Genomic DNA, 13371 nt, shown 5'->3' with positions numbered 1-13371 from the left:
TTTTTAAAAAAATTTACAAAAAATACATATGGAGAATAATTTAAAACTCTATTAAAAGAATATCTAAAAAATGGAGATATATACCATGCTCATAGATAGCAGAATAATACTGAAGATGTCCATTTCCCCCAAATAAATCTATAAATCTAATTCAATCCCATGAAAACTTCAGCTGGGTTTTTTTTCTTAAGGAACTCAAAGTTACTCTAAAATTTTATATGCAAAAATAAGTAACTATAAGAAAAAATTTCCATGGGAGAACTTACCCTACCACCCAGACATCATAAATACAGAGTAATAAAAATAATACAGTACTGACAGAAAGAACAGAGAACCAGAATGAGGTATACATAGGAACTTGATATATGATAAAGGTGACGCTGTATATCAATGAAGGAAGGATGTAAAACTGGCTCATTATATGGAGAAAAATAAAGCTGGATCTCTACAATAATACACAAAGGTGGACTTTAAATGGATTTAAAACCTAAATATCACAAGTAAAATATAAAGCTAACAGAAGAACGTTCAGGAAAAAAATTTCATGTACTACAGATGGGAAATAACTTTTAAAACAAGACTCCCAATGCACAAATCATAAGGTGGAAAATTAATGGATAACATCAGAATTAATAATTTCTCTTCGGAGAATTAATATAAAGAATATTCAAGACGGGAATTCCCTGCTGGCCCAGTGGTTAGGACTCTTGCACTCTCACTGCCGAGGGCCCAATCCCTGTTTGGGGAACTAAGATCCCACAAGCTGTGATGCATGGCCAAAAAGAAAATAAAATAAGAAAGACAAGAATGAACAAAGCCCCAAGTCAATAGAAGGAAAGAAATAATAAAGATCTGAGTGGGAATAAATGAAATAGAGACTAAAAAGACAAAAGAAAAGATCAGTGAAAGTAAGAGCTGGTTCTTTGAAAAGATAAACAAAACTGACAAATCTTTAGCTAGACGCACTAAAAAAAAGAGAGAAGGCTCTGATAAATAAAATCAGCAACAAAAGAAAAAAAATAACAATGGGTGCCACAGGAATACAAAGGATTATAAGAATATGAAAACAGCTATATGCCAACAAATTGGACAACCTAGAAGAAATGGACAAATTCTTGGAATCATACAACTTTCCAAGACTGAATCATGAAGAGAAAATCCAAATTGATTGATCACTACTACAGAGACTGAAGCAGTAATCGAAAAGCTTCTAAAAAACAAGACCAGGACCAGACAGCTTTATAGGTAAATTCTACCAAATATTTATAGATTTAATACCTTTTCAAATGTCCTTTTCAAACTATACCAAAAAATACAAGACAAGGGAACACTTCCTAACTCATTTTATGGGACCAACATCACCCAGATACCAAAACCAGATAAAGACCACACGAAGTAAGAAACTATAGGCCAATATCTCCAATGTACATAGATGCAAAAATCCTCAACAAAATACTAACAAACCAAATCCAACAATACATTAAAAGCATCATATACCGTGATGAAGTGGGATTTGTCCCTGGGATGCAAGGATGGTTCAACATCTGCAAATCAAGCAATGTGATACATACGTTAAATGAAGGATAAAAATGATATGATCTCAGTAGGTGCAGAAAAAGCAGATGACAAGATTCAACACCCATTTATGATAAAAACTCTCCACAAAGTGGGTACAGAAGGAACATACCTCAACATAATAAAGGTCATATATGACAAGCCCACAGCTAACATCATACTCAAAGGTGAAGCTGAAACATTGTATATAAGTCCCAGCCACAGAAATTAGCCAAGAGAAATAAAAGGCAACCAAATTGGAGAGGAAGAAGTAAAACTCACTGTTTGCTGATGACATGATTTTATATAGAGAAAAGCCTAAAGAATCTACCAAAAAACTATTAGGAGTAATAAATGAATATAGTGAAGTTGCACAGTACAAACCCAACAAAAACCTGTTGCATTTCTATATACTAACAATGAGCTAGGAGAAAGGGGAATTAAGAAAACAATCCCATTTACAATCACCACAAAAAGAATAAAATAAATGGAATACATTTAAGCAAGGAGTTGAAAGACCTCTATACTGAAAACTATAAGACATTGTTGAAAGACACTGTAGACACAAATAAATGGAAAGATATTCTGTGCTCATGGATTGGAGGAATTAACATTGTTAAAATGTTTATATTTTTTAATTACCTAATTTTTAAAATATTACATAAAGCAATCTACAGATTCAGGGCAATACCTATCAAAATCCCAAGAACATTTTTCACATAAATGGAACAAAAAATTATTATATTTATTTGGAACCACAGAAGACCTTGAAGAGCCAAAGCAATCTTGAGAAAAAAGAACAACGCTAGAGATATCACACTCTCTGACTTCAAACTATATTACAAAGCCATAGTAATCAAAACAACCTGGTTTGGCAGAAAAACAGATATAAAAATCAATGTAACAGGGACTTCCCTGGTGGCACAGTGGTTAAGAATCTGCCTGTCAATGCAGGGGACATGGGTTTGAGCTCTGGTCTGGGAAGATCCCACATGCCACAGAACAACTAAGCCTGTGCGCCACAACTACTGAGCCTGTGCTCTAGACCCTGCAAGCCACAACTGCCATAACTATGGAGCCCCAGTGCTGCAACTACTGAAGCCCGCGCGGTTAGAACCTGTGCTCCACAACAAAAGAAGCCACTGCAATAAGAAGCCCTTGCACTGCATCAAAGAGTAGCCCCCGCTCACAGCAATTAGAGAAAGCCTGCGTGCAGCAATGAAGACCAAACACAGCCAAAAAAAAAAATCAATGGAACAGAACTGATAGCCCAGAAATGAACCCTGGCATACATGGACAATTAATTTACAACAAAGGAGCAAAGAGCATTCAGTGGAGAAAGAATAGTGTCTTTAATAAATGGTGTTGGGAAAACTGGACAGCCACATGCAAAAATATGAAACTAGACCACTATCTCACACCACACACAAAAATCAACTCAAAATGGATTAAAGACTTCAAGACCACAAAAATCCTAAAAGAAAACATAAACAGTATAATCTTTAACATGAGTCTTAGCAATGTCTTTTTAAATATGTCTCCTCAGGCAAAGGCAACAAAGCAAAAATAAACAAATGGGATTGCATCAAACTAAAAAGCTTCTGCACAGCAAAGGAAACCATCAGCAAAACAAACCAACAACCTACTGAATGGGAGAAAATATTTGCAAATGATATATCTGATAAGGAGGTAATACTCAAATTACATAAAGACAATTCAATATCAAAAAAAACAAACAACCCAATTAAAAAATGGGCAGAGGAGCTGAACAGACATTTTTCCAAAGAAGACATCCAGATGGCTAACAGGCACATGAAAGATGCTGAACAAAAAACCACATTAACATCATCATCAAGAAATGCAAATCAAAACCAAAGTATGATATCACTTCATTTCTGTTAGAATGGGTGTTATCAAAAAGTCAAGAAATAACAAGTGTTGGTGAGGATGTGGAGAAAGGGGACCTTCATACACTGCTGGTGGGAAATGTAAACTGGTGCAGCCACTATGGAAAACACTATGGAGATTCCTTGAAAAAATTAGGAATGAAACTACCACATGGTCCAGCCCAGTTCTGGGTATTTATCCTAAGAGTATGAAAACATTAATTCAAAAAGGTACATGCACGCCTATGTTCATTGCAGCATTATTTACAACAGCCAAGACATGGAAACAACCTAGATGCCCATCAACAGATGAATGGATAAAAAAGCTGTGGTATATATACACAATGGAATACTACTTAGCCATAAAAAAGATGAAAATTTGCCATTTGCAACAACATGGATGGACCTTGAGGGTATCATGCTAAGTGAAATACTTCAGATGAAGAAAGACAAATACCATGATTTCATTCATAGCTGGAATATAAAAAACAAAAACCCAAAATAAATGAACCCAACCAAAGAAAAACAAATATGAGAACAGAGTAGTACTTATCAGAGGGTGAAGGAGGGGTAGGGAGGACGGAATGGGTAAAGAGCATCAACTATATGGTGACAGATGGAAACTAAATTATTGATGTTGAGCACGCTGTAGTGTATATAGAAGTAGAAATAAAACGTACACATGAAACTTATAAAACATTATAAACCAATGTTACCTCATTAAAAAAATAAATCTTTAAAAAATTGACAATGGATATAAACAAGCAATTCATAGAAAATGCTGGGATAACTAATAAGCATATGAAGAGATATCCACTCACTAATATTCAAAGACATTCAAACAAAAATGAGATACTACTTTATATCATTAGAGCACAAAATCAGAAAAGTGATCATACCAAATGCTGGTAAGGATGTACAGAAATGAGAGTTTTGGGGCACTACAAGTAGGAGTGTAGCCATCTGGGAAGCAATCTTCCGGTGTTTATTGAAATCATGTATGGAAAAAACCCAACGATCTCACTCCTAAGACTATTATTCTGAAAGAAATTACTTCATAAGTCCAGAAGGGGACATATATTTTGCAGTGTACTGCAACAGTACAGTGATGTTTACAGTAACAGAGAACTGGAAGCAACTGAAATATCCAACACTATGACAGTGGATAAGTAAAATGAGGTATTAACTTCCTATAGGAGAAAAGGAATAAATTAGATATACATATAGCAACTCAGATTTTAAACTGAGTAATAAAAAGAAATAGAGATTTTCAGCATCATTCTAATCATGTACGTTAAAAATACATAATCATGCAAAACAACATTATTTATAAGGTTATATATTCAAGGATTTATCACACACAGCAGAGTCAATGTTTTTGTTGGGTAAAATAATAAGAGTGGGAATGGTGAGGGGAGGAAGATAGTCAAGGAAGGCCCTTGCACAAACCAATGATGACAGTGCATCAGGAATTAGAGTATGCTTTCACTCAGCTCCACACTGAAGCTAACAGGAAACACAGAGAGGAGACACCTCTGTGTTTGGAAATTTTTAAAAAGCGGATCAAGGTAGTTTGTTCCATAAAGCAAATAGAATATTAAGTATAAGTACTTTAAGTCAGCGTACAGTTACCAAACTCTCAATTACTTAATGACCGATCACAGATCAGCCTCTCTTTTCCAATGCGTAGAATTCGGTCATTTCACAGTACAGAGCACCAACATAAAGGGGCAACAAGTTAAGAGAAGAGTTAAAGCCCCTTCCACCTTTTTTTGGGGGGTGGGGCAGGGGCAGCTCCAGAACACATAATCAAGGTCATCGAGGCAGAAATATTAAAATAATGACTAACGTTAGAGTTTGGAATTATCTATAATAATTATATAATCTATGTAATAATTATATAATTTATAAAGTTTAGCTCCGAGAATTAACTACTACTGATAATCATTTGTTAAATAAAATGGAAAAGCAGTCTCCTACATTATTAGTATTTTCTACTCAAATACTGAAAGTGCAGGAGGGCGAGGAAAGGAACACCTGGAGCATACCATGACTATTTCACTTTTCCCCCAGGAGTCATGCCTCTTGGGGGACGCTTACCTCTTTAAGGGAGCTTTTACAGTACTAACCTTGCAGAGCCTCTCAAGTCTTTAAATTCTATGTTGAGAAGAGGCAAGAAGTTGCTTTTACAGAAGGGACAGGTTGTATTCAAGTTTGAATCATCTGCCGTCCATCCAGCCATAATTTCTTCATCATAAACTAAAGCTCCACAAGCTCTGCACTGTGAACAACTTGACATCAAAACCTAAGAGCAGAAAAGTACACATACTTGAGAACGTCCACAGTGAAAATCAGTCTTAATAGGCCATCCTCTTGAGGCAAACACAGAATTGTATTTATTTTGTTGATCACACTTGGAATAACAGTTCAATTACTTTAGAGGTAAAACTACCAGTTTATTGCCTTGTTTACATAAGACATCAAGCAAATTCAACAAAATGACTTATTTTATTATTTTGTCCAAAAAGGTACAGAATTCTGTTAAATGCCATTCTGAAATAAAAATATGTTTACAGCCACTTTATCATGGACAGAATATAGAACTTTTACCTCCATTGCACAATTCTGATAGATGCTGGACATGCTGGTGTTTTGAGAAGAACCATGATCCGACTTTTCAAAGTCCTGCCCTTTTATGCCTCTTGGAAATGGAAGTTCACCTAGAGAGAAGTAAACATCATAACACATTATGTATGAAAATGTCCTTATTCTTTGGAAATGCTTACTTAGGGGGAAATAACATGAAGTCTGCAATTTATCTTCAAACGGTTTAGTATCAAAATGTACTTATGTATATACACAGAGGAAAGGTTAAAAACAGTTAACTAAATCTAGGTAGAGAACATATGATTGTTCACTATATGATTCTTTCAACTTTTTAGGATATTTGATATTTTTCATAATAGAAAGTTGGAGAAAATGAATAAAATTACAATTTTAAAAAATAACACAGAACTAGGAAATTTCAGTGATATAGCACAGAAATTCTCCAACTCTAGTAAATATCTGATTCACCTGGAGAGCTGTCAAAAATATACATTCTTAAGGTCCCATCCCACAGATTAAGTCTCAAAAGTTTTAACCTAGGGCTTGGATACTTGTATATACTTTTAAACAAATTCCCCAAGTGATTCTGAGACACCCTGAAGTTTGAGAACTAATGATAGAATCCATAAATGTACATAACTAAAAATAAACTCAGTGGGTGACTACGGTACTTGTAGATCATATAAAATAACAGTGATAATATGGTGTGCCTATATCAGATCCTCTCAACAAGTGGGGCTTACTGTGTGTGTGGTGCACGGAGGAAGAAGTATGGGCATAAATTAAAAATTAATTTTCTATAAATTAGAAGAAAGGACGATCCTTCCCCTTACCTGGTGAGTAATGCAGTTTACCTACATCTCCACTGCTGCTGCTACTGCCAAGGCTTGTGTTGCTCTGGGTAAGTTCACTAGGGACCAGCCCTGAGATACTCGTGTTAGGTGATATATTCTCTCCTAAAATGTGGTCTTCGAGGCCAGCTGGGAAGCTGTAATCTCTCTTTGTTTCCTCCTTTAAATGAAAAGAATAAAATCCCACATACATAAGTAATACCTTCCCCAATGAGAATATATTCACTCTACCCTTTTCAGAATTAAACTCATCTATAATTCTTAAATAAATCATCATCATCATATGTTTCAAAACCATGAACTCTTTCTGTTATTTGGAATTTCTCTTCCATACTCTAAGACATTCAAGCAATGACCTACGCTTTAAGATTATGCTGTGCTCCTAGTGTATATTAGGAGTGTGGGGTTTATTCCAATATTCAAAATTATAAAATGAAGGAACTCTAGACGCTCACTATGCCCAGTGTAATCAGAGACCCCAGTCCAAGTAGAGTAGGGGCTTCCAAGAGTCAGCCAGATTGTGGTCTTGGCCCCCCTTCACATATTAGGTATGTGACCTTGCAGAAATTACTTAACTTCCATAACTTTTAATTACATTATCTGAAAAATGTGGATAATATAAGTACATTAAAATAAGGTTGTGGTGAGAATTTTGGCTGGCAATATGACTATTCTGAATAACAACCATCATTATTAGAGGAATAAAACATGAACAGTTCTGAACACTGTAGTTCTTAACCACTGTAAGTGATTGTTGATACTTTAGATAGAAAACATTTCAATAAGCAGTTTCCTTTTTAATTTTTGCTTTAAAGGAGAAAGACTTGTGTCTTCCTTGTTATAAAACCATATTAAATGATTTTTAAAAATTAAATAGATATGCAAAACAGGAAATAAAACACTTATAATATCAACATCCACAGAGTGCAGTAAAAATCTTGATGTATATCCTTCTAGTCAAAAATATGCATACATAATACGTTTTTACAAAATAGGATATTTTTAACCCATTCTTCTCATGTAGTTTATCATTAAATCTTCTACATTATTTAAATCCCTGCAACCTAATCTGATTTACTGATGTATTATTAAGATATTAGTAAATCCTCTACTGCTTAAACATTCAGAATCCTGTAAATTTTATGAGTTACACTGCTGAATTCACTTGAGCTATTTTTACACATATCCCTAAATATTTTCTTAAATTCTGGATAAAAGTTATGAATATTTTACAGACTTTTTATTCATTCCTTCACTTGAAAATATTTATTAGGTATATCCTATTTGCCTTTGCAGTCAATGGTACTAGGGCGATAGTAATGAAAAGAAAGATTAAGATCTGCAACCACCTGGAATTTACAGTCATATATTCCAAGTCCAAATTACTCTGTAGAAAGCTTTATATTTAACACTGCTAGATAAAATTTCAAAAGTGAAACGGCTCACACTGTTTTTTTTGTTTGTTTGTTTTAAATATAATTCCAGGTTAAGATGCTTTTGAAGTTAGCTTATTTTGTCTTTCCTTAACTGACCTTCTAAGTTCTTTAAATACAAAATTTGCCCACTCCTATTTTCACAAGAAGATATTATGATTAATTCTCTTTATGATGATTTTTAAAAGGATTAGCAGTTTTTCAAAGGCTATATAACAAAAGACAAGAAGGGCGTTATATAATGATAAAGGGATCAATACAAAAAGAGGATCTTAAAGTCATTAACATATATGCACCCAATTCAGGAGCACCTAAATAAATAAAGCAAAGACACAAGGGGAGAAATTGACACTAATACAATAACAGTAAGAGACTTTAACACCCTACTGATCATCAATGGACAGATCATCCAGACAGAAAATCAATAAGGCAACAGAGGTCCTAAAGGACACAATAGACGAGTTGGACTTAACTGATCTCTAAAGGACATTACATCCAAAACCAGCAGAATACACATTCTATTCTGTAGAATGCACATTTTTCAAGTGCATGTGGAACATTCACCAGAAAGACCACATACTAAGTCACAAACAAGCCTCAAAAAATCTAAGAGGATAGAAATTACACCACGCATCTTTTCTGACCACAACAGTATGAAACTAGAAATCAACTAGAGAAAGAAAAATGGGAAAAGAACAAACACATGGAGACTAAACAACATGCTACTAAAAAACCAGTGGGCCAATGCTAAAATCAAAGAAATCAGAAAACACCTTGGGACAAATGAAAAGTAAAACATATCTTTATAAAACCTATGGGATCCTGCAAAAGCAGTTCTAAGAGGGAAATTCACAGTAAGACAGGCCTTCTTTCAAGAAACAAGGAAAATCTCAAACAACTTAGCCTACCACCTAAAAGAATCAGAAAAAGAAGAACAAAGCCCAAAGTCAGCAGAAGGAAGGAAATAATAAAGATCAGAGAGGAAATAAAATAGAGATTAAAAAAATAATAGAAAAGATCAATGAAACTAAGAGCCAGTATTTTGAAAAGATAAACAAAATGGACAAACCTCTAGCCAGGCTCACCAAGAAGAAGAGAGAGGACCCAAATAAACAAAATAAGAAATGAAAAGAGTAGAGTAGAAATAACAAATAATACAGAAATACAAAAACTCGTAAGAGAATACTAAGAACATTTATATCCTAACACATTGGGCAACATAGAATAGACAAATTTCTAGAAACATATAGCCAGCCAAGACCGAGTCAAGAAGAAATAGACAATTTGAAGAGACCAATTACTAGAAATGAAATAGAACTGCCAATAACAAAACTACCTGCAAACAAAAGTCTAGGACCAGACAGCTTCACTGGGGAATTCTACCAAACATGTAAAGAAGAGCTAAAACCTATCCTTCTAATACTATTCCAAATTATTAAAGAGGATGAAACACTCCCAAACTCATTCTACGAGGCCACTATTACCCTGGTACCAAAACCAGACAAAGATACTACAAAAAGTGAAAGTTACAGACCAATATTCTTGATGAATATAGATGTAAAAATCCTCATCAAAATATTAGCAAACCAAATCAAACAACATATAAAAAGGATCATACACCATGATCAAGCTGGACTTATTCTGGGGACACAAGGATGGTTCAACATATGCAAATCCATTAATGTGGCACACGGCACTAACAAAAAGAAAGACAAAAACCACATGATCATTTCAATAGATGCTAAAAAAGTATCTGACAAAATTCAACATCCATTCATCATAAGAACTCTCATCAAAGTGGGTACAGAAGTAACATATCTCAACATAATAAAGGCCATTTATGACAAACCCACAGCCAACATAATAATGGTGAAAAGATGAAAGCTTTCCTGTTAAATTAAGGAACAAGACAAGGATGCCTACTCACACCCCTTCCTTCTATTTAACATAGTATTGGAAGTACTAGCCAAAGTTATCAAACAAGGGAAAAAAGGGTATCCAAATTGGAAGGGACTGCAGATGACATGACACTCCATACAGAGAACCCTAAAGTCCCCCCCAAAAACTTTTAGAATAAATGAATTCAGAAAGGCTGAAAGATACAAGATTAATACACAGCAATCTGCTGCATTTCTATACACTAATAATGAAATATCAGAAAGTTAAAATCCCACTTAAAAAAAAATCCCATTTAAAACTGCATCAAAAGAAGAAAAAAACCTAGGAATAAACTTAATCAAGGAGGTTAAAGACCTACACACTGAAAACTATAAAACATTGATAAAAAAAAGTGAAAATGGTTAAAAGAAATGGAAAGATATTCCCATGCTCTTGGAATGGAAGAATCAGTATTATTAAAATGGCCACACAGGGGCTTCCCTGGTGGTGCAGTGGTTGAGAGTCCGCCTGCCGATGCAGGGGACATGGGTTCGTGCCCCGGTCCAGGAATATCCCACATGCCACAGAGCGGCTGGGCCCATGAGCCATGGCCACTGCGCCTGCGCGTCTGGAACCTGTGCTCCACAACGGGAGAGGCCACAACAGTGAGAGGCTCGCGTACCGCCAAAAAAAAAAAAAAAAAAGCCACACTACCCAAAGAAATCTACAGATTGCATCCCCTATCATTTTTCACAGAAATAGAATAATCCTAAAATTTATATGGAACCACAAAAGGCCCCAAATTACCAGAGCAATCCTGAGAAAAAAAGAACAAAGCAGGAGGTATAAACATCCCAGACCTCAGACTATACTGCAAAGCTACAGTAATCAAAACAGTGTGGGGCTTCCCTGGTGGCGCAGTGGTTGAGAGTCCGCCTGCCGATGCAGGGGACGCGGGTTCGTGCCCCGGTCCGGGAGGATCCCACGTGCCGCGGAGCGGCTGGGCCCGTGGGCCATGGCCGCTGAGCCTGCGCGTCCGGAGCCTGTGCTCCGCAACGGGAGAGGCCACAAACGAGAGGCCCGCGTACCGCAAAAAAAAAAAAAAAAAAAAAAAAAAAAACAGTGTGGTACTGGCACAAAAAAACAGATACATAGATCAATGGAACGGAACAGAGAGCCCAGAAATAAACCCACGCACCTACAATCAATTAATTTATGACAAAGGAGGCAAGAATATACAATGGAGAAAAGACAGTTCTATCAACAAGTGGTGCTAGGAAAACTGGACAGCTACAGGCAAAACAATGGGATTAGAAAATTCCCTCATACCATATACAAAAATAAACTCAAAATGGATTAAAGGGGCTTCCCTGGTGGCGCAGTGGTTGAGAGTCCGCCTGCCGATGCAGGGGACACAGGTTCATGCCCCGGTCTGGGAAGATCCCACATGCTGTGGAGCGGCTGGGCCTGTGAGCCATGGCCGCTGAGCCTGCGCATCTGGAGCCTGTGCTCCGCAACGGGAGAGGCCACAACAGTGAGGCCCACATACCGCAAAAAAAAAAAAAAAAAAAAAAAAATGGATTAAAGACCTAAATATACAACCTGAAACCATAAAACTCCTAGAAGAGAACATAGGCAGGACACTCTTTGACATAAATCATAGCAGTATTTTTTGGATCTGTCCCCTAAAATTAACAAATGGGACCTAATTAAATTTAAAAGCTTTTGCACAGCAAAAGAAGCCATCAACAAATCAAAAAGACAACCTATGGAATCAGAGAAAATATCTGCAAATGATGCAACTTACTCAAAATACACAAACAGCTGATACAGCTTAATATAAAAAAAAACACAAGCTATCCAATCAAAACACGGGCAGAAGACTTGAATAGATATTTTCCCAAAGACATACAGATGGCTAACAGGCACACGAAAAGATGCTCATCATGACTAATTATTCAAGAATTGCAAATCAAAACCCCAAAGAGGTATCACCTCACACCTGTCAAAATGTCTATATCAAAATGTCTACAAATAACAAATGTTGGAGAGGATGTGGAGAAAAGGGAGTCCTCATACATTTTTCATGGAAATGTAAATTGGTGCAGCCACTATGGAAGACAGTATGGAGGTTCCTTAAAAAACTAAAAATAGAATTACCATAAGATACATCAATTGCACTCCTGAGTATATATCCAGAAAAAAAGGAAACACTAATTCAAAAAGAGACATGTACCACAATGTTCATAGCAGCACTATGTACAACAGCCAAGACATGGAAGCAACCCAAGTGCCCATCAACAGACGACTGGATCATAAAGATGTGATACACACATACACACACACTGGAATATTACTCAGCCGTTAAAAAGAGTGAAATATTGCCATCTGTAGCAACATGGAGAGACCTGGAGAATATTAATGCTTAGTGAAGTAAGTCAGACAGAGAAAGATAAATACTGTATGATAGCATTCATATGTGGAATCTAAAAAGTCATACAAATGAATGTATGTACAAAACAGAAACAGACTCAAAGAAATAGAAAACAAACTTATGGTTACCAAAGAGGAAGGGGAGAGGGACAAATTAGGGGTACGGGTTTAACAGATACAAACTACTATACATAAAATAGATAAGCAACAGGAATCTACTTTCTAGCACAGGGAATTATACCCAATATCTTGTAGTAACCTAAAACGGAATATAATGCGCAAAAACTGAATCACTATGCTGTACACCTGAAACTAATACAGTATTGTAGATCAACTGAACTTCAATAAAAAGTTAGCAGTTTGGGGGACTTCCCTGGTGGTCCAGTGGGTAAGACTCTGTGCTCCCAATGCAGGGGGCCCAGGTTCGATCCCTGGTTGGGGAACTAGATTCCACATGCATGCCGCAACTCAGAAGTCTGCATGCTGCAACTAAAGATTCCGCATACTGCAACTAAACATGCCGCGACAAAGATCCCACGTGCTGCAACTAAGACCCCGTGCAGCCAAAATAAATAAATAAATAGTTAGCAGTTTTTGTTGTGCAGTATTGAAATCTACTGATTAAGTTGTAGTGACTTCACATATCTTAAAGAGATAATACAGGTGAAAGCTATTTAAAAAGTGAAGTGCTATGCAAATATAACATTAAATCAAACATTAATCATTAGT

General features: G+C 36.0%; 1 protein-coding gene across 3 annotated transcripts in view; it reads right to left on the bottom strand.

Annotated features, from left to right (window-relative positions):
• DENND4C (DENN domain containing 4C) overlaps positions 1 to 13371 on the bottom strand; it is a 132459-nt gene that overhangs the window by 18553 nt on the left and 100535 nt on the right. For all 3 annotated transcript variants that reach the window (XM_032634467.1, XM_032634466.1, XM_032634468.1), the window contains 3 exons: positions 6881 to 7058; positions 6051 to 6160; positions 5570 to 5745 (listed from right to left, as the gene is read on the bottom strand). In XM_032634467.1, the coding sequence (XP_032490358.1) occupies positions 5570 to 5745; positions 6051 to 6160; positions 6881 to 7058 (464 nt within the window). The remainder of the gene's footprint in view (positions 1 to 5569; positions 5746 to 6050; positions 6161 to 6880; positions 7059 to 13371) is intronic.

Source organism: Phocoena sinus, chromosome 6, assembly GCF_008692025.1.
Source record: "Phocoena sinus isolate mPhoSin1 chromosome 6, mPhoSin1.pri, whole genome shotgun sequence".
Taxonomy (NCBI): Eukaryota; Metazoa; Chordata; class Mammalia; order Artiodactyla; family Phocoenidae; genus Phocoena; species Phocoena sinus.
Note: the sequence above shows the minus strand (reverse complement) of the source record. Positions and strands in the feature narration are given on the sequence as shown.